The sequence below is a fragment of the Macrobrachium rosenbergii genome, chromosome 10 (assembly GCF_040412425.1).
Source record: "Macrobrachium rosenbergii isolate ZJJX-2024 chromosome 10, ASM4041242v1, whole genome shotgun sequence".
Taxonomy (NCBI): domain Eukaryota; kingdom Metazoa; phylum Arthropoda; class Malacostraca; order Decapoda; family Palaemonidae; genus Macrobrachium; species Macrobrachium rosenbergii.
Window position 1 is genome coordinate 13,357,624 of NC_089750.1, and position 19,929 is coordinate 13,377,552.

Here is a 19,929-nt window from a genome sequence, read left to right on the forward strand (position 1 = left end):
AGGAATTAAAGCCAAAATTTGAATTACTTTGAGTTTAATAAAATGCATCTGGCGAAAGTATTTAAAGAAAATTTTGCAAAGAATGAAGCATACTTCCGCTTGAGCATACCCTTTCGCGCTTGGACCTCGGTATTGGTTGCATTGCCTACACCAGACCGCACCGTGCTTTTTCCTGAGGCACGAGCGCTAACCAGTAACTCAACCCTCTTCTATCTGGGCCGGAACTTACAAAGTAAATATAAAAGCAGGTCATCGGTATCGAAAATTTAAAAGATTGAAATGTGTTCGCCATTTACGACAAAACTCCCCATCAACACACACACACACACACACAAAACGGGTTTTGGTTTAAAACCCTCAATAGTTGTACTTCACCCTATTGAAATCAGCTTTTAGAAAACCTGAAATCCCCCAGAGTCTCAAATTCGGTAAATAAAGTAGTTTTTTTATCCTCTCTTACAACAGTAGTGACGTGAATCGTTGCGAGGGCATCTGGATACATTGTATTTTATTCGGAAAAAATATGTAAGGACATCTGTTCTGTTGCGATTGTTTTTTTTTTTTATTATTATTTTCTCATGTAGTCTTGATATAGAGATGATTTTTCGCAGAAACATACCCGTAAATAGGTGCTTCTTGAACCTTGTATTTGTGAATGGCACATGATAAATTAGTTTTCTCAGGGACTTTTGCTGCGAGATCAGTTCGCAGCCACAGACATGAAGACTGATAATTAGATGTCACTTACAGACATGGATGCTATGGGTGTGCAAAACCTCTACAGAAGCCTTGTATTGTTGGTGTTGTGAGAAATTAAAGTAAGCAACAGTGCTTTACTCGTCTTTATTGTATCATGTAATTTCATCTGCAAAAATGGTTGTTATTTCTAGTCTTGTAAAACAGTAACGAATATTTAAAAGTAAGTTTAGATAAGTAATACCTATTTGTCATACGAATATTTTTCAATGAAATGTGTCATAGCTAATTGATTTCAGAAATCGAGTAATTTCTGTTATAATAACCTGTGAGTTTATTGTAAGTGTGACTCGCTAACATCTCAATTTTTGGAAAAGAAGCTAATATGTAAAATATATGTGTGAACAATTTAAACAAATTTTCTGTTTATGTACGTGAAATGTGTCACCCAAGGGCATCCCATGAAGAGGAGTTTTGTAAACGCCGGCTTCATTTTACAAAGAGAGAAAATGATAACATGAAATGGGACAGACGAGACCGGGAATCAATTATCCAATACGTAAAGAGAGAAATATCCTGAGGGATTTTACTCCATTAAGTTCTTGTCGGTCTTTTATACTCGTGCCCACTGCTCTGGTATTTCCAATTTATTTCCAAAACGCACTTGAGAGAGAGAGAGAGAGAGAGAGAGAGAGAGAGAGAGAGAGAGAGAGAGAGAGAGAGAGAGAGAGAGGAGGGGGCGACTTACATTCAGGGTTTTTGGAAGGAGGTCCAGGGTTGGGAGTTGGTGGTGGAATCCATTCAAAGGGAGACCACCAGGGACAGGGAATCCACGGGGGGCTTTTGTAATGTACCCTAGTGAAGGTCACGCGTCCAATAATACCTTCACCAGCGGGAGACGTTTTGGTTATATATTGGTGAAGTTTTGTGCGATAATATTTACCTGTATGTTTTGTGTTGTTTTTTCTGTTTGTTACATCATATAATAGTTTCTACTACTCCTTTTGTTGTTTATTAGATTCGTCTTATTGTTAGTGGCGGTTGTAAAAGATGTCTGACATTTTAGATATCTGACGGCGTGAAACAGTTTTTTTCTTTGATGTCATGGGCCACGAATAACAGATGCATGCAAGGAGGCTAATTGAAATGTGAAAGGCTACTTCACGTAGATGTACTGAAGTACGTTTCAGATTGAAGAGTAATAAGCGAAGAGACTGTTCATCAGCTATGGAATGAAAGAAAGGTTTCGCGAGAGAAGAGGTAAACTGCACAACAAGAGCTTTCCAGAACAGTAGGATAAAAAAGTTCAGTGACTTACTGTGGAGATAATATGCGTGAAATTTTATATGAATGAAGTTTACATTCTGAACATACTTCAAAACGGCAAAATTTTATGTGAACGGCATTAGAAGTGCCGGTTTTAAATGAGCAGGAGAAGACCGTCACATGATAAAACGACCAACAAATGATAAGCGGAATGTGCAGGTATCAAGTTTTGAAATGACAAAATATTGGCAGAAAGGGCAAGTGCAAAATTGCTGCCTAGTAACAGAAGGTTTGCCTTGATGCGTGCGTTTTATATATATATATATATATATATATATATATATATATATATATATATATATATATATATATATATATATATATATATATATATATATATATATATATTGAAATAAATATAAGATACATGCGTATAGTGCCTGGCTTGTAAGGCAACTGACGCACTGGAAGTGACACTCCTTTATGTATACTTCATGTGGAAACTTGTCGAGCAATTCTGTCTTTGGTTCACCATTCATAAAAGTTCCCAGTCTGAGACTAAATTCTAGTATATCATAATAATTCCCTGATTTAATGGAAATTATTTTTACTAGAAAATATTACGCACATACTTACATACATACATACATACAAACAGAAACACATGCATAAATGATAAACCTTTTTTATTGGATGTCTTTCTAACCAAACAGAATACATACATACACGCCATACACATATTATAGCCTCCGATGCAAGGGAAATACCTACATAAATTATCATAAACATCCGTACTTTACTCAACAACGATACCATGTTACTGAAAAGGAATATATGTATATATATATATATGTATACATACATATATATATGTATGTATGTATGTATACATGATGTGCGTGTGTGTGTGTATTTTTGAATAAAGAGATTGCTTTGTAAATTTATAAATGTAGGATGAACATATCAACTCTCTACCCTTCGGTGTGTTTGCCAGTACTTGAGTGATATATATATATATATATATATATATATATATATATATATATATATATATATATATATATATATATATACTGTATATATGTGTGTGTGTTTGTGTATATGATTGTAGTCACTCTTACACTTGGTTTTATATATCAAACACCACAGGGAAAAAAATTAACTCGACTGTAGATCCTAACCGTTGTCGGCTCTATTGCTAACTAAGCCATCTTCAAAGGATTGGTGGAAAGTGGTAGAAATTCATAATACATATGCTAGCAAGAAAGTACAAACGAACGTACAGTACAGACGGTTAGAAAACAAGCATTTGCACCTGACGCTATGAGGGTAGGACCCAGCCTCCTAACACCTGTCAGGTGCAAATACTTACTTGTTTGTAAACCGTTTGTATGTTAGAATGTATTTCCCTTCAAGCATAGTATACTGTATATTATGAACTTATACTGCTTTGTATCCGTCCTCTGATGGTGGCTTAGTAAGCAATACAGTCGACAGCAGTCAATATGTATGACCGAGTTGCATTTCCTCCCTGTGGTGCTTGATATATATATATATATATATATATATATATATATATATATATATATATATATATGTGTGTGTGTGTGTGTGTGTGTGTGTGTGTGTGTGTAGAAAGAGAGAGAGATTGCGTTTTATTAAAACAACACAAACGTATAGGTATACATATCGAAGTATAGAGAGCTGATGTGGTTATCACACATTCGGAACGTTGATGTTTATGCAGTTTTAGTTTTTTTTTTTTGCAAAGAAAACTATTGTGCCGGCTTTGTCTGTCCGTCCGCCCTCAGATCTTAAAAACTACTGAGGCTAGAGGTTGCAGATTGGTATGTTGACCATCCACCGTCCAGTCATCAGACATACCAAATTACAGCCGTCTAGCCTCAGTAGTTTTTATTCTATTCAAAGTTAAAGTTAGCCGTAATCGTGCATCTGGCAACGATGTAGGACATGCCATCACCGGGCCGTGGTTAAAGTTTCATGGGCCGCGGCTCATACAGCATTATACCGAGACCACCAAAAGATAGATCTATTTTCGGTGGCCTTGATTATACGCTGTACAGAAAACACGACTGCGCTGAAGAAACCTCGGCGCATTATTTACTTTTTTTATCGTATAGAATCTTGTTTAATGTAAACAATTGTCATATTCCTATTGATAGATACAGTGAAAGTGATATTATAGACAGTGAACAGCCAATAAGAAATAACGCGTGTAATGAACTGTAGGGTGTGAAAGAATTTACGAAATACGGAATAAGTCATTTTTCCGCTGGGAAAGTCGGTTTTCGGAGTCAATGCATTGAATGTCAGAGTTCACGAAACCATAAAGGTGAACAAAACGATGTCTTCCTTTGATTCCATCATCGTTTTTTGCTCGTTCTTTGTCATGAATAATGTTTTCTCTGTTCTTCATCAACAAACAGCTTTTTATGATATATGTTGTGAATATTGTTTTCCCTTACCTTTTGGTATGAGTAATGTTTAATTCTGGAAACAAGTACATTCAGTATTTCAACTCTGTTCGCTGGACATCTGATTCAATTTCGGTCATTTTTTTAAGCTTGTTTTCTTTCCCATTGGGAGCTGTTTCTTCACCAACCTTGGCATAAACAAGACCTTTTTTAAAAGGAAATAAAAAAGCGAAAACATGTGGAAGCTATATAGAGCAAATCATTTAAAATTTTATGTCACCTAACAGATATAAAAGAAAGCGAGAAAGGCAGCAACGCCCGCTTTCAGCTCAGGAGCTAAAGAGCAGAAAGGAAAGGAAAGGAAGGGTTAGAGGGAGAGAAAGTCTTAACAGAAGAGGGAATTTTTAGTGCCAGCGCCAGTAACTTTCCTCCCTTAGTACAGGTGCCTTGTAACTGTTTAATCTTACAATGAAGAGACCGAAGTTAAAGGTCGTGAAAGTTCATCCGTTGCGGTCACATTCAGCCAACTGTCTTTTTTTTTTATTCACTTTATTCCAATAATTTGTGGAATCATTTTCTTCAAAAAAATGTCTCGCAGTTATATTTGTGCAGTTTTTTTTTTATAGATAACCAATCATATCTATAAATTTGTAAAAAGCACTGTAGGAAGGCATACCTTAAGTTTATATCATATATTGCTTTTAACTCTCGGAAATAGGTTTAATATCTAAAGGTATGTTGTCTAAGCCAGAAAGTATAGGATTTGAGTAGCTGTTTTTAGGACAACAAATCTTTCCACCCAAGCCCATTCTAAGGCTTCGCATCCTAGATGAGGAGCTTCAGGTGTCGATGTAGGCCTGAGTTTTTTCAATGCCTGTTTTTGGGCTATTATTGTCCTCTTGAACTATACTTCGACCCCCACCCTCCACACCACTAAAGTAAAGGAGCCTTACTCCCAAAAGTTACATTCCTATCTTCACCCAAATGTAAACACTTGCTGCCAGTCAACCTTTATGTAAAATTTTCTAAAAATCCACACAAAGCTGTTTGTGTAATCCTGCTAACAAACAAATAAACAAACCGAAGCAAAAGCATAGCTTCGCTGTCGGAAGGCAAGTCCTTACACAGTGAGAGGTTTCATTAAACAAATGGGAATAGTTGTGGAATGACATTATGGGATAGGTCAGTATAGGTCGAAATTCTTCACGAACAACTGAGAGAGAGAGAGAGAGAGAGAGAGAGAGAGAGAGAGAGAGAGAGATTCACTTAAGGATACTGAGTAACAGTAAATATATTAAGTGTTCAAATTTAATGCCAGTTCCCATACAGAGATGTCCTCAGTCAGAGGAGTATTTTTACTGTTATTTTTCTAGACGTTCTTCCTGTAAAAATTTTTTATCTCGAGTGGTGATTATCAGACCTTTTCATGGGTCGTCCCCCCCTAAATAATTCTTCGTTTAAAAGCTCAGGTAAATTCTAGCCTGAAGTTTCTTTCTACAAGACAGGATATACCAATAATGGCTTGGGTATATTATCCAGGAAGAAAAAGCATATCCCATAAAGGCTTTCTGCTTGCAATTAGCGTAGAGATATGAGTTGAGATGTTTATGAGTTTATAAAAACGTATTTGAGTTTGCTTGGTAATGAACCGTCACACTCTAAAAGATTGCATCACACAAACACACATATATATACATATATTTTTTTCTAATTCACCATGTTATATATATATATATATATATATATATATATATATATATATATATATATATATATATATATATATATATATATATATAATTCACCACACCTTTTCTTTGGGAGAGGGCGAATGGTCCAGAAGGGTACAGTCTACTGGTTTCGCACCAAGTCTATATATTGCTACTTATGAGTTGACGCCGTCAACACATAAGCTCTTGAATATCTGTGGGGGTAGGAAATAGGAATAGCGACCACATCCTGATAGACTTGCTTTGAAAAGAAATGGTATCCCTCAGAGCCACCCCATTCGAGGAAAAGGAGCGAATATGTAATACACACATACATATGTGTATATTTGTGGTGTGTGTGTAGAGAGAGAGAGAGAGAGAGAGAGAGAGAGAGAGAGAGAGAGTTTCAGTATTGAAGAAACCGGCAATTTCATATCCCTCACTCTTTTCTTTCCCAAATAGTATCCGTGCGTTTCCCCTCTCCTCCATTCCTTCTTGATTGGTATTCACCTATCATCCGAGGCTGTTGCCTCTATCCCTCTCAAAGTCTTAAGAGCCTCATAACACAGAAGAATGAGAGGAATTCCTGAGCTATAGGTGTTCCTGTTGATACTCAATATTGGTAGTAGTAGTAGTGGTAGTAGTAGTAGTAGTAGTAGTAGTAGTAGTAGTGGTGGTGGTGGTGGTGGTGGTAGCAGTAGTAGCAGATAATAACAAAGTTGTGCTGGTATCGTTGAAAGATTATGAGGTCACATAGTTCTTCATCAAATTTTCTTTTCTTACTGCATTAGCCCATGAATGTCCTTACCTTTATTGCTCTACTTAGTAGAGTAGTCTCTCTCTCTCTCTCTCTCTCTCTCTCTCTCTCTCTCTCTCTCTCTCTCTCTCTCTCTCATAATTTGAGAAAAATTCACAACAACATTAAGGCAGCTACCTCTAAAAGCACGTTATGTTCTTGTTTTGTTAAACAAATTGCAACCAAACATTCACTACTTAGGAAAAGTATAGATGGTTGTAGAATTGTTATTACTTTGTTATCTTGATTTCATTTTTCCCTGTGGTATTAAGACAAAGTAAAGTCTCTTGAAAACACTGATATGCTTGATATTCTCGTAAAGTAAGGCTGTTGGAACTTATCCCTCTCGTTTCCACTCGAAAAAAAAAGAAAAATCCCAAAGAAGAAAAGAAGGCTAGAAAAAGGGGAAAAGTACGCTGAGGTTCCTAATTAGAATTCTGCAGTGTAGACTTGGCTTAAAAAGAGTTTGCGGGAACTTTATCGGGCAGGTATTTTCTAAACTTGGCTTGCAGGGGTCCTCTGTTCAGAAGTTAAAGCGATTTCAACTTTTCTCTTTCCTTTTTATTGTCTGTTTGCTGCTGAGGCCATTTTTGCCAGGGATTTTAATTTAATTTTTCACATTTTAGGAAGTTTACCTTTTGAAGTTTGTATCGTTTTAACAAGCAGCTATGAATCTTTCTAGTCCTGTAAATAAACCTAACAGTAAAAGTGAATACGATTTAGTTGTAACCTTCATTAGTAAAACGATTCTGGATAAGATCTTCAAGTTATTGGTATTTTCTTAAATATTGCCACACATTGGATATAGGGATGATTGAGACGTCAAAGGTCTCACTTGTGTCTTAAGTGAGATGGGAACAAGGCGCTTCGGCCACAAAGCATGGATATATTAACTTAGGTTTGTTTAAATTAGGTTGGGTCCTAAATGATTGTAACTGGGGCAACGAAACGACTTGAGGCCAACCTAACTGTAATTTAGTGAGAGTAAAGGTTAGCATTTATCAGTTGAAGGGTTAAGTTATTTATGCTGGGAGTCATGTTGGTTATATTAAGCAGATTTACCCAGGAATTTTAGGTAAATAGTTAAACTTTTCACTAATTTTTATATGCATTTACTATATCTAAACCGATTCTATACTCAAACAACTTTTCAACATTTCATTAGTAATGTTAAATGTACTAGTATTTCTGTTGAAAAGGAAGCGTAGTAATCGTTATACTAATTAGAAATTTTATAAATACAACGTTTGTTTTTTTGTAAAAACATGTATTTTCCTTCATATGATCATGAGAGTAACCGGCGTTTTCGGAGGCGGTTAATTTCGCAGCGACAGTTGATGTCCTCTTTGCCGTTTAATACTGTTCGCGGGGCCCTGTCAGATCCAGATCGTAGACCTCTCATGATTACATTCCCAGAGGCACAAAGCCTTTTTACTTGGTGCTCCATTCAATGAATGATTTTGGAGATATATTCAGTTTTATATTATTATTATTATTATTATTGAAAAATTTGCTGATTTCTAGAGGAAATGCATAATAATAATTACTGCCACATTCATTCTTTAACTACTTATAAATAACAATAATGATACACATAACATCATCAGTATTCAAACTTTTTTTTTTTAACACAAGGCCAGAATAAATAAGGACATGTTTAACCGTATCCAAAATTCCAAAATAAACCCAAATGAAACAGCTTAAGTGCAGCATAAAGCAGAAACCTCCAACCCAGGACCTTAAAATTTAGCGTGAGACTTATGTCGAGTTTTTTCGAATCGAGAGAGAAACAGTTGTAATAGTTTTCCAAGAAACTTTTCTTTATAAGTTTTTCTATTTTCATCATACTTTCTAACTGACTGATTGACCGATTTATTTAGAGATTGATGACCTATTTCACTTCTCGTTACTAACGAGAAAAATAGACGCGTTTCCTCTCTCTCTCTCTCTGTCTCTCTCTCTCTCTCTCTCTCTCTCTCTCTCTCTCTCTCTCTCTCTCTCTCTCTCTCTCTCTCTCTCTCTCTCTCTCTCTCTCTCTCTCTCTCTCTCTCTGATTGAAATTGAAGTGGAAATTTTGTATTGTTGTTCTGACATATGTATCTTTTAAGTATTCTCTCAGCTATCAACTTGAGAATATCCTCGAAAATTCGTGAGGGAATTATTTATTTTTTAAAAAATACTTCATATTTTAGAGACGAGAAAAGATCGTATTCACTGTCATGTCCTGGATAGAAAGAAAAAAAGGAAAAACCGTCCATCACCGAATATCCTGAAAAAATCTCAAAATTCCCAAGAAACACCAAGACTCTCTCTCTCTCTCTCTCTCTCTCTCTCTCTCTCTCTCTCTCTCTCTCTCTCTCTCTCTCTCTCTCACATGTTGATGTAGTTGATATACAGCGAGTTAAAATCGTCTTTGATACCTGTCTATTCAAGGAGTCGCGTAGCTGTCAATTAAAGGGTACCTTATATACTATATACCACATGGGAATTGTCCTTCTTTGGAAAAATGTTTTGGAGAAATGTCAACGAAAAGACAGAGATGGATGGAATACTTCATTAAACGGGGAAGATGATATCGATCGTAGAGTTATCCCACGAAGGAAAGCTTTCAAAATTTGATTCTCTCTCTCTCTCTCTCTCTCTCTCTCTCTCTCTCTCTCTCTCAACTGACCAAAGGCTCTGTGCCACAACCCCATTCATTATTTGCTTCGTATTGACTTGGAGCATCCCAGAGGTTCCCTGAGGGCGTATCGCCAGATCAATCTCCTCTCGCCTCCTCCTCCTCCACTCCCTTCCCCTCCTACCCTTCTGCTTTGTAAAAACGCAACTAATTTGATTTTGGAGAAGAAAAAACAGTGGTGTCTGATTCATCAGTATGTCGGTGTAATTTAAAGAAATCTTAGGTCAACATGATGTAATTTGTGTATATATACTATATACTGTATATATATATATATATATATATATATATATATATATATATATATATATATATATATATATATATATATATACACACACACACACACACATATTATCATGAAGCTACAAATGTCGTTTAATATCCAATTCACGCTACTTCGGGAATACTCCTCTTGGGGAACTATCACCGAAGGGAAATTTTTATGGGGTAAATGGATCGGTACCGGCTCAGTGGTTTGACTGTCGACTGGAGGCGTTCGAAGGTATATACTATGTCGAGGGATCGAGACCCGGCGGCACCGATCCATTATCTCTTAAAAATTCTCCTTCGGTGATAATTCCCCATCGGGGATATTCCCGAAGTAGCGTGAACTGGATATTAAGCGATATTTGTATCTTCATGATGTATATAAATCACGGTGTGATAAGAATCTCACACATATATATGTATATATGTATATATACACATATATGTATGTATACACACACATATATATAATATATATATATGTATATATTGTGTTTGTGTGCGTTTGTTTTATACTTGAAGCAAAATCATCTATTGTTTGTTTACTTGATTCTGTGTTTTCCATCACAACATTTACGGCTGTCACGAAGGAATAATACTATACTGTTTATATTCCAAATTGATTGCGTTTTCATGATACATTGATCTCTTTTCAAACTATATTGTAATACACAACCATATGATACAATATACATTCGTCATATATAATACAATACCGTGGTTTTATTATTTATTTGTTGATAGACAGTTTACGGTGGAAATGTTAGTTATTGCGAACCGGTTTTTGAAATAACGAATTTCATATAACTTTTAACTCGACAGTACAATACTGTATAATATTTGTTTACTTTATTCCGCCATCAGCAGTTTATTAGTGTATTCTGAATGTTTTACCCAGTATTTATTCCAGGATGTTTCTCTGTCTTTTAGTTTTTACTTTTTGTAATTCTTCTTTTATTTCATACATATCTAATTATGTACAATTTCTTTGCTTATGAGATTTATAAATGGAGCCAAAAATATATAAGAAAAGCTTTGAAAAACTAGTATGGGTTGTGGCTCATTTGTTTCTTATAATCGTTTAAAACCTGTTTATTGCCATTCACTTTGAAATAAAACTAGGCACATTTCAGTCCTGTTTATATATCCACCATGCAAAGTGTTTACAAATGGATGGCCCTCAATGCGTGTGAGCGTTGCTAACGGTTTTAAATTACAAAACGTTTCGTTTTCATTTTCATGTCTTAAAAACATTAAACGTTGATTTTTTTAAATTTTATTATTAATCTTTCCGATAACGTTCTGGTTTAATATTCAATTTATATATGAGCACAGATTCTCAAACATAAGAACTAGGTCCATGCTGAAAACTTGCTTTTACATTTTTCTTATCAGATAGTAAGTTAAAACTCAAGATATATTTTGATAATGATGATAATGATTACCATATTAGGAGAAGCAGGAATTAGCATGACGAGTTTGTGATTTTGCATATTCCAGTTCCTTCTTTTCCCGAAGTCTTGTTCAGCTGTTCAAAAATATTTTAAAGTAACAATTCAGTTTTGTTAACTTTCGCTTGGCTAGACCCCCGCAGCTGGCATAATTGTTGATATTACAGCTATTATTATATACTTGATAACTGATGCTGACGAAATAGTCAAATGCTAATTCTGAGGGCAATATGCGTGCCGTATGAAATAATCCTATATGTTGTTTCTGCAGTCATGTTGATTTGGTTATCAGCAAATTGCATTATATTTGCCTGCCTCTGCTGTTTATACAATTCGTTTTCGTGTTCATAAATCGAAGATTAAACCGGTAAAACTTCAGGAACATAGAGGATAAAACATTCGTTTCTAGAGGCAGCAGGTTTATATATTCAGCAAAAACATTAATGATGGCGAGCGGCGATACGGCTCTCTCTTTCTCTCTCTTTCCCACCAAGTAGGTCCAATGATTAAAGTACGTTCGGGTGTCCCTCGAAATAAAGGTTGCAGGGTGTTCTAATTCTAATTTTGAAGGTCAAGTTGCATAAATCTGCACAACAAAAGACACTTGTAAAATTAAAGTTTTAATTTTTGAGGGGAGTGGAATGTAAGAAGGGTGTTGCTGATATTCATGCTCATTGCATGCTGCATGCTATATTCTCTTCCTGGATAGCAAAACCCTAAATACATCTGAACCGTATGATCTTAGAATTTCATTCATTCTGCAGTTTGCAACAATGATACCCAAAATATTCCATCCATATCTAAACTGAATTCTTCCCCTGTAAGAAAAACTTTCCACTCGCGCGCACACACGTGCGCGCTTGGGCTACAAGGTAATACATGTCGTGACTCTTCAAAGTATTTGACAGTTAGCCTTCCTGTTTCACCTTGGTTTATGACGGAGGGAAAATCCAACTACATTTTGAATGTCAGAAATACTCCCCATATTAGGACCTAAAAGTCGGATGATCTGAGGTGACACATTTGATTGACTATGTATGTAAGCCGACTTCACTCAGATTTAATAAACAACAGAGGATTTTTGATATTCCTAAAATACCTAGTGTTGCTGCAAACGTCACTTAATGGCAACTCCCTTTTTGTTTGTTTACGCTCTAGTCGGCATTACATCTGAACGCAAAGAATTAAAATAAACTTACTGAAATATTATGCAATACTATTGGCAGCTAACGTTGTTCAAATTATCTCCTGTATGTTAAATTCTAGACTCAGGGTGATCATTATCATTATATTTGTTTACTACAGAAAGATCCACAAAGGCGATAAGTTTCCGATTGTGCCGATTCCTGTTGATGTGTACACAATTGCAAACTTACCGCCTTCATGTAGTGAACAAATATAATGAGAATGATCATCCTGAGCAAAAAATTTAACATACTGTACAGGAGATAATTTGTTGATGCTCTCTCTCTCTCTCTCTCTCTCTCTCTCTCTCTCTCTCTCTCTCTCTCTCTCTCTCTCTCTCCAGTACGCAACAGAAATATACAGCATGTTTGCTTACACACGATGAACAGGAATCCAGATATATTCATGTCTACGGAAATTAATACGTAATTATAATTGCACACACGTACGTACAGACGTTAGCAATATATACATATACATATATATATATATATATATATATATATATATATATATATATATATATATATATATATATATATATATATATATATATATATACCAGGTGTTCTGAAATTAGAACACCCCTCCACAGAACAAATGGAAAGTTATGAAGTTTTCTGCTATAACTTATCTCCAAGTACATTATTTTAAGTTTCTATTAAGCTATTTTTCAATTTACATTTCTTGTATTTTCAGACTGAGTGACGGAGTTAGATACAGCCATGGCTAACGACTCAGAGGAAATCAGATGGATTGATTGAATCCGGGCTATAACCTTCAGAGAGGCCAGGGATGCTGGCGCAACCTTCATTTCACGTTCCTGGATAGCTAAATACATTAAAAGAGATGAATCCTTTGTTAAAAGAAACTGGAACAAAAATCCATATGACTGTCATCACGAAAAGAGTGAGAATCTTGGAAGGCCCGAAGTCCTTTCTCAGGAGTCAAAAGACATCATAGCTGAGGCAGTGGGTAGACCAAGAAAGTCTTTACGTAAATTGGCGCTTGAACTAGAAACAAAAAGGGGAAAGAAGAGAAGTTATAGTGCTGCATATCATGAGCTGAAAAAATCTGGTATCAAGCCATTTTGTCAGCAAGCCCAACATCACTCAGCAACAGAGAGAAGACTGTGCATGGTTTTGTGGTTCATTTCTTAAAGATTGGGATGAAGCAGACTTTCTCTATGTTGCCACATCAGATGATTTCTTCATTTACACAGTTAGGAAGCCAAATCATAAAAATGACATCATTTGGGCTGCAAAGTTGGATGATATCGGTGATGATGTGCGCTATCGCCAAGGTATGAAATTTCCTGAATGTTTGGGAATTTTTCTGTGTTTCACAGCCAAACAGTTAATATGGATCATCAAAGAAAAAGGAGAGTCATGGAATAGCGAATACTTCAGAGAAACTGTGCTTACTGGTGGAGTATTTCCTTTCCTCAAAGATCCTGAAAATGTGTTTATCTGTTGAAGAAGTCACATTCTTGCATGATAAGGCACCATGTTTCAAGGCTCTTCAGACACGGGAGCTGCTTCGAAACAGTGGTATCGATTTCTTCTCATCAAGTGAATTTCCAGGTAGCTCCCATGACCTTAATGTGTGTGAAAACATTGGTAGTATCTTAAAGGATCGTGTTGAAGCACACACAGTGAACAATGACGGTATACCAAGCCTCGACGACCTGCGAAGAGAGGTGACCGAAGTGCTTAGGGAAATGGAGCTTGAGTCTCAGCTTTTTTGCAATTTGCTGAAATCATACCCCTCAAGAATGCAGGCTGTGGTGCAGGCAGATGGAGGCCACACAAAATATTAAATACTCAGAGAGAAACTTAAATAAATACCTGTTCTGAATTACTTTTGTTTTTGTCCATATCAATTTTAGTTTATGCTGTAGAGGGGGCTGTAATTTGAAACACCCTGCATATATACAGTATATATATATATATATATATATATATATATATATATATATATATATATATATATATATATATATATATATGTATATATATATATATATATATATATATATATATATTGTGTGTTTTAACATGCGTTTAGGTTTCATACATATCACAATGTATCTACTGAAGTTATACCCATTTCTTCGAAAACGCCTGAAATGTCGACCATAATATGAGAAGTTGTTGTTAATGAAGATTAAATCCTTCCTAATGAACAACTTACACAATATATCCCATTAGTTAATGAAGTTCTCCCCAGATTCCGATTGATCAGGGGGTCATCACACCTGAGAGAGGTGATTGTGGTTCCTGGCCTGAGGCCTTTTTCCCCCTTCCGAATTTCCCTTACACCTCCGGAAGGGAAGGAGGTGGACGAGGAGTAGGTGGTGGAGGAAGTGGTGGTGTTCGTTGTGTAGACAGTCAATAGCCCGATAATAGGGCCCCTTTAATAACAGAGCTCAATTAGTGAAAGCGCCAGTTAAAGGTGGCTATTTAATTGGCTTGTTTTCCTTTGACTCTTGTTGTTGAATAGAAACGGCCATGCGTTTGTTTTTATTCCAAATAGCATATAACATGAGGTGCGTACTGACTCACCCTCTCTCTCTCTCTCTCTCTCTCTCTCTCTCTCTCTCTCTCTCTCTCTCTCTCTCTCTCTCTCTCTCACGCGCATCGTCATAGCCCATACATGTAATGGAAATTGTTATGTGCATATGTGTATGCATGTGTGACATCGGTGCTTGAAAGGAGAGAAAGCTCCTCGTATTGACAATGCAAAATAATTCTCTCTTGTATAATAAAAAAAAAAATTAGCCATCGTGGCATAACGTCGCTTCAGTTTAACAGGAAAGGTGGATAGAAGTGTCGACTGAGGAAGTAAGACCGACAGTAGATGCAATGATAGGTGTAGAGCAGTTTGGGTCCTGCCAAGGAGGAAATTGTGAGGAAAAGTCTGTATGTGACATGTATTGATCTCGACAATGAATGTGATAGACACGATAGAGTTGGAATGCGCTGTGTTGAAATGTACAGCGTAAATGATAGCCAGTTAGGTACGATCCAAAGTTTTTATTATGAACGAAAATTCTACGTGGGAGCGTATCAGTGCGAGAGTGACTGGTCCGCTATGAAAGTTGTTCTGTGACAAAAGCTGCTGAAATTGGCTAGGAAAGGAACCGAAGGGGGAATTATACAGGGAAGTGTCAGCGATGATTTAATGAATATATGAGGATGGATGTCAGTGGAAATGGAGTGACTGGTGTTAAAATTCTGAGAATGTGCGTGTTAGAAAAAAGTTAGTATTAGCAGTATTAAGCTTGAAAAAGAAAATGAGGGATGGTATTTTGTTGTGATGGAAACTCATACAAGGACTGGAAAAGTGAAGGCAAAATTGTTGACTTCTGTAGAAGTCAACAATTTAGAATATATGTATGTTACAAATGGTTAAAGAATGAATGAAACAGTAAGTCATAGAGCAGGTAAAAAAATGAAAGGTAGTGGGTGCTTTCTATACATTGAAGATAAAGATTGAAAATATCGGAAGAGGCAAATTGTATGAAAGAATGGATAAATCAGGTCATGGATACGCGTTGGTGAAGACTGTTCACAAAATCCTGAATTGCATAAACTAGTTTCTGTGAAGTTCGCAATAATAAAGTTATAATTCAAAGACAAAAATGAAATAGTCTGGAAAAAAAAATAATGAACACAAATGATTCTGTGCTTAACTCGTTTTATCATATAGTTATGTTGGGTCAAATAGTTTTTTGAATGATTCTTAAATGAGCTAGAAATCAAGTAGGAAAGGATGGCCCAGAATAAACTGGCTGATGAAGTGAAAAAAGTAATATGAGGGATGGAGTAATACCCAAAAGGTATGATAGTGTTTAGAAAAGAGATGAATGGTGGAACTAATATTATCAGGTTTACGAGGCTCCCTTTAAGATGCGAAGTTTTCTCACAGTGAAAGTCTGAAGAAAGGCAGTGAAATTTGTCTCGATTTCTGTGAACCCACTACAATGTAGTGGAGATGGCATTCTAGAAATTTATATCTGTCTATCTATCTATATATATAATTATATAAATAAATGTATATATATATGTATATATATATGTATATAAATTATATATATAATTAGTTGGCATTTTCATTCTTTTACATTCCTGAATATAGAAAGGACTTTTTAATTGTAACTAATAGATGCTTTAATGTGGGACCTCATGCGATGAATTATTCCGAATGTACTTCCTAGTGGCATGGAGACTGCAAGATGTGAGCGTTTACTAATTTAATCTCTCTCTCTCTCTCTCTCTCTCTCTCTCTCTCTCTCTCTCTCTCTCTCTCTCTCTCTCTGGAGCAAAACAAACAAATAAATAAACCTAAATCAAACATTGCCGCTATACTTTGTCAAACGCATGCAAACAGAGATAGAGGATAATTGTTTTTATCTTTGGAATCTGTGTACTCAGCCATTTAATAGGACAGTGTCGTATTTCCTTGTCTTTTCCCTTTTATCCATTTTTTCATACTTTCCTTCATTTTCAACACCCCTCATGCCTAGGCACGATTTGAACATTTAGGCTCCCATCATAAAAGAAAACAAACTGAGATGGGCCATGAAATTCGTAACTGTGGCATTTAAGGTCGCACCTAGCTCCCTTTGTCTTGAGAGAGTGGGCCAGAAATTTGAATAGTTAATGAGAGGACAGCGACGTTTGAGGGAATTCTCATCAAAGATTGCTGGTTATGAAACCGGAGGTAGAGCGGTGGGCGAAAATCAGTCTTTGGCATAAATCTATGATTGTTCTTCTAATTTTCCTTCTTAGGATAATGATGATACCGGTGGCGATGGCTTCAGGAAGTAAAATAGTCTGATTTTGTAATCATAAGCTAGATAGATATATCGATCGATAGATGAGAGTAGAGTTTGCATAGTATGGTTTTGTCCCAATGTCGTATGAAGAATTATCAGTAATTTTTATTTTTTTTTATGATTCACGGTTAATGAAATACGAATCAGAACGCCGTTCTGTTTCCTTCATTTTTCTATCTTTCTTCTGGATATCAATCTTTCCAGCGAATATTATGAGCAAGTCCTTTAAGCAAGTCCTTCAGTGACAATCAGAATAAAAACTTAAAATACATACTATTAAAGAAAATTATATGTAGACTTTGGAACTTTAATGACAAAAGATTTAATAAAATTGTTTTTATAATTTGAGGACTAAGATACAGATCGTTGATTAATAATACAGTTAAGTTTTGAAGCTTTAATTGCAAATCATCTTTAACTCAAATTTTACTTCACATTCATCCTGGATGCTTATCCGGTAGGTGGGAGATGTTTTGATATTGTTGCGGATTAGTGTGAAATATGTATTAATATCTTTATTGAATGTACAGTCACTCAAAAATTTTGTGCAAAACAATCCAACACCTTTCTGACAACAGCTTAAGAAAGTGCTATTTGGCAACATTCCCGTAAGCGCGTGGAGCTTCCTCACAAAATATCGTGGTCGGCATGTTTGAGGAATTTCCCCCTTTGTTCCTTTTCAGCTGTATTTCCTGTTTTATTGAAGCAATACGTTAGTAAATAAAAGAATGTTACTGTTTTTCTCACATTTGTTGTAATTACTATTTTCATCCAAGTGAGATTTGTTCGAAAGACAGTGAAAGCAAACTCGTCATTTATGTGAACTACAATTATAATTTATGTACAAATTTGTATGCATAGTGTTTTGTATTAAAACTTCTCATATAGGGTATGATATCGAAATGCTTATTCTTTATATATTTTGTAAATAAATTGATCCATTTTGGGTATTTAGGTCAAACAAGCACTACTGTATAGGCACTAGCCAGACAACTCTTCAAACAAATTTCTCTCTTTCTCTCTGTCTGTCTGTCTGTCTCTCTCTCTCTCTCTCAGTATTTGTGTGTGATCCCCTCTTGTCAACGACTTCACCCAGCCTCCTTGACATAGAACCAACAAGCTTTACCACGCATATGGCGCAGTGATTTCCTCGCCGATTTACCATGAATATAAGGCCTTTTTGGTCATTGTTTGGTTACAGACTCCTTGCTGATAAAGTTACCTATAATATATACTATTGAGTGAGTAGTTAGAGCTTGCTGACTACGCATTCCTGCTGGTTAATTACCACTGAGATGAGGTGTTATCCGTTTTGGCCTGTTTTCCATCTTAGCTGTAGGGGTCAGTTGACTTTTCCCCACCCATGTGTGACGTCATAAAATATGAAACGACATTATAGAAGATATTTTCTTTTCTTGTTTTTAGCGTGTTTTCGGTAATCATAATTGAAGATAAATTTATTATTTTTTTATTTAAAGGGAATTGACGATAAAGGCATCAGTTGAGTAGGTATTAACTTCGTGGAAATGCCAAACACATCGACTGCTCAGTGAACCTAGAACAGGTCATTATTTTCCAAATTCTTAAAGAGAAAGATTGTAAGATGAGTTATCTATCGACGACAAGCGTCATGTCAGTGTCCACTGGCTTTTGGCCTTAAGGATTCCATGCACGCAATGACGTTGTAGTAAAATAATTTTTACATTTTGTTGCGTTATTTATATGTTTAATATTAATTTTTCAAGTTTACCATTCACTGTCACGTTCTTTAAAAAAGGAAGAGAGTAGGTGTGTCAAAAGGCAGTGTAATTTGTAAGTATTGAGAGGAAGAAAACAGGGATACCTGAGAACTGGATGATTGCTGGGATACTTAATCAAAATGTCGGAATATCCAAGCTGCACGAGGCTGCGTGCAATGTATGGAGTGACCAGTGCAATATACGCAAGGATGATCGACCTCCTGGTGGTGTGGCTTCTGCGTCGGTGGCTGTGAACTGTGGAATATTTCACCAGTTGATATTAGAGTATAAATGTAACAGTGACTTCCGTCTATGTTTTTCTATCCACCTCCTCTTGGGAGAAACGGCATTGTGACAAAAATATGAAAAAAAGAAAAAGAAAAAAAAGATACTTTTTTCGTTAAGGGAAGCAGTCTACTGGCTAACAAAAAGGAAAAAATATTGATATTTCTTCGGAAAATACCTACATAAAATCACCTCTCATGCGGAGCAAATGACACCTTTCTTACCGCATCGGCTGGAGACCCAAAATCGCATATTGATTTACAACGATAGTAAAGTGGTGCCTTTTAGGAGACGCTTAAACATCCTGAAGTTTAACGATGTTGGCATATTACCTTGATATATTGTATCTCCCCCTCTCTTTTATTTTTATTACTTTATGTTTAGATAAAAAAAGTAACTTATCTTTCAAATCTATTGTGTGTGTATATATATATATATGTGTGTGTGTGTGTGTGCACGTGTGCGCGCGCGTGTGTTCCACTTAGTATTCGTTCTTCATTCTGAGACCCTTGATTTTGTATAACGATTATGGATTCATATGTGTATGTAGTTTTCTATACTTTAAATTAATTTATAC

At 35.8% G+C, this 19,929-nt stretch overlaps 1 protein-coding gene across 1 annotated transcript in view; it reads right to left on the minus strand.

The window, feature by feature from the left end:
* Positions 1-6,697: 6,697 nt before the first annotated feature.
* Positions 6,698-19,929, minus strand: part of LOC136843038 (uncharacterized) — a 26,477-nt gene continuing 13,245 nt past the window's right edge. Inside the window, exons 4-5 of the mRNA XM_067111028.1 lie at positions 14,746-14,901; positions 6,698-6,830 (exon numbers count right to left, since the gene is read on the minus strand). Coding sequence (XP_066967129.1) covers positions 6,698-6,830; positions 14,746-14,901 — 289 coding nt within the window. The remainder of the gene's footprint in view (positions 6,831-14,745; positions 14,902-19,929) is intronic.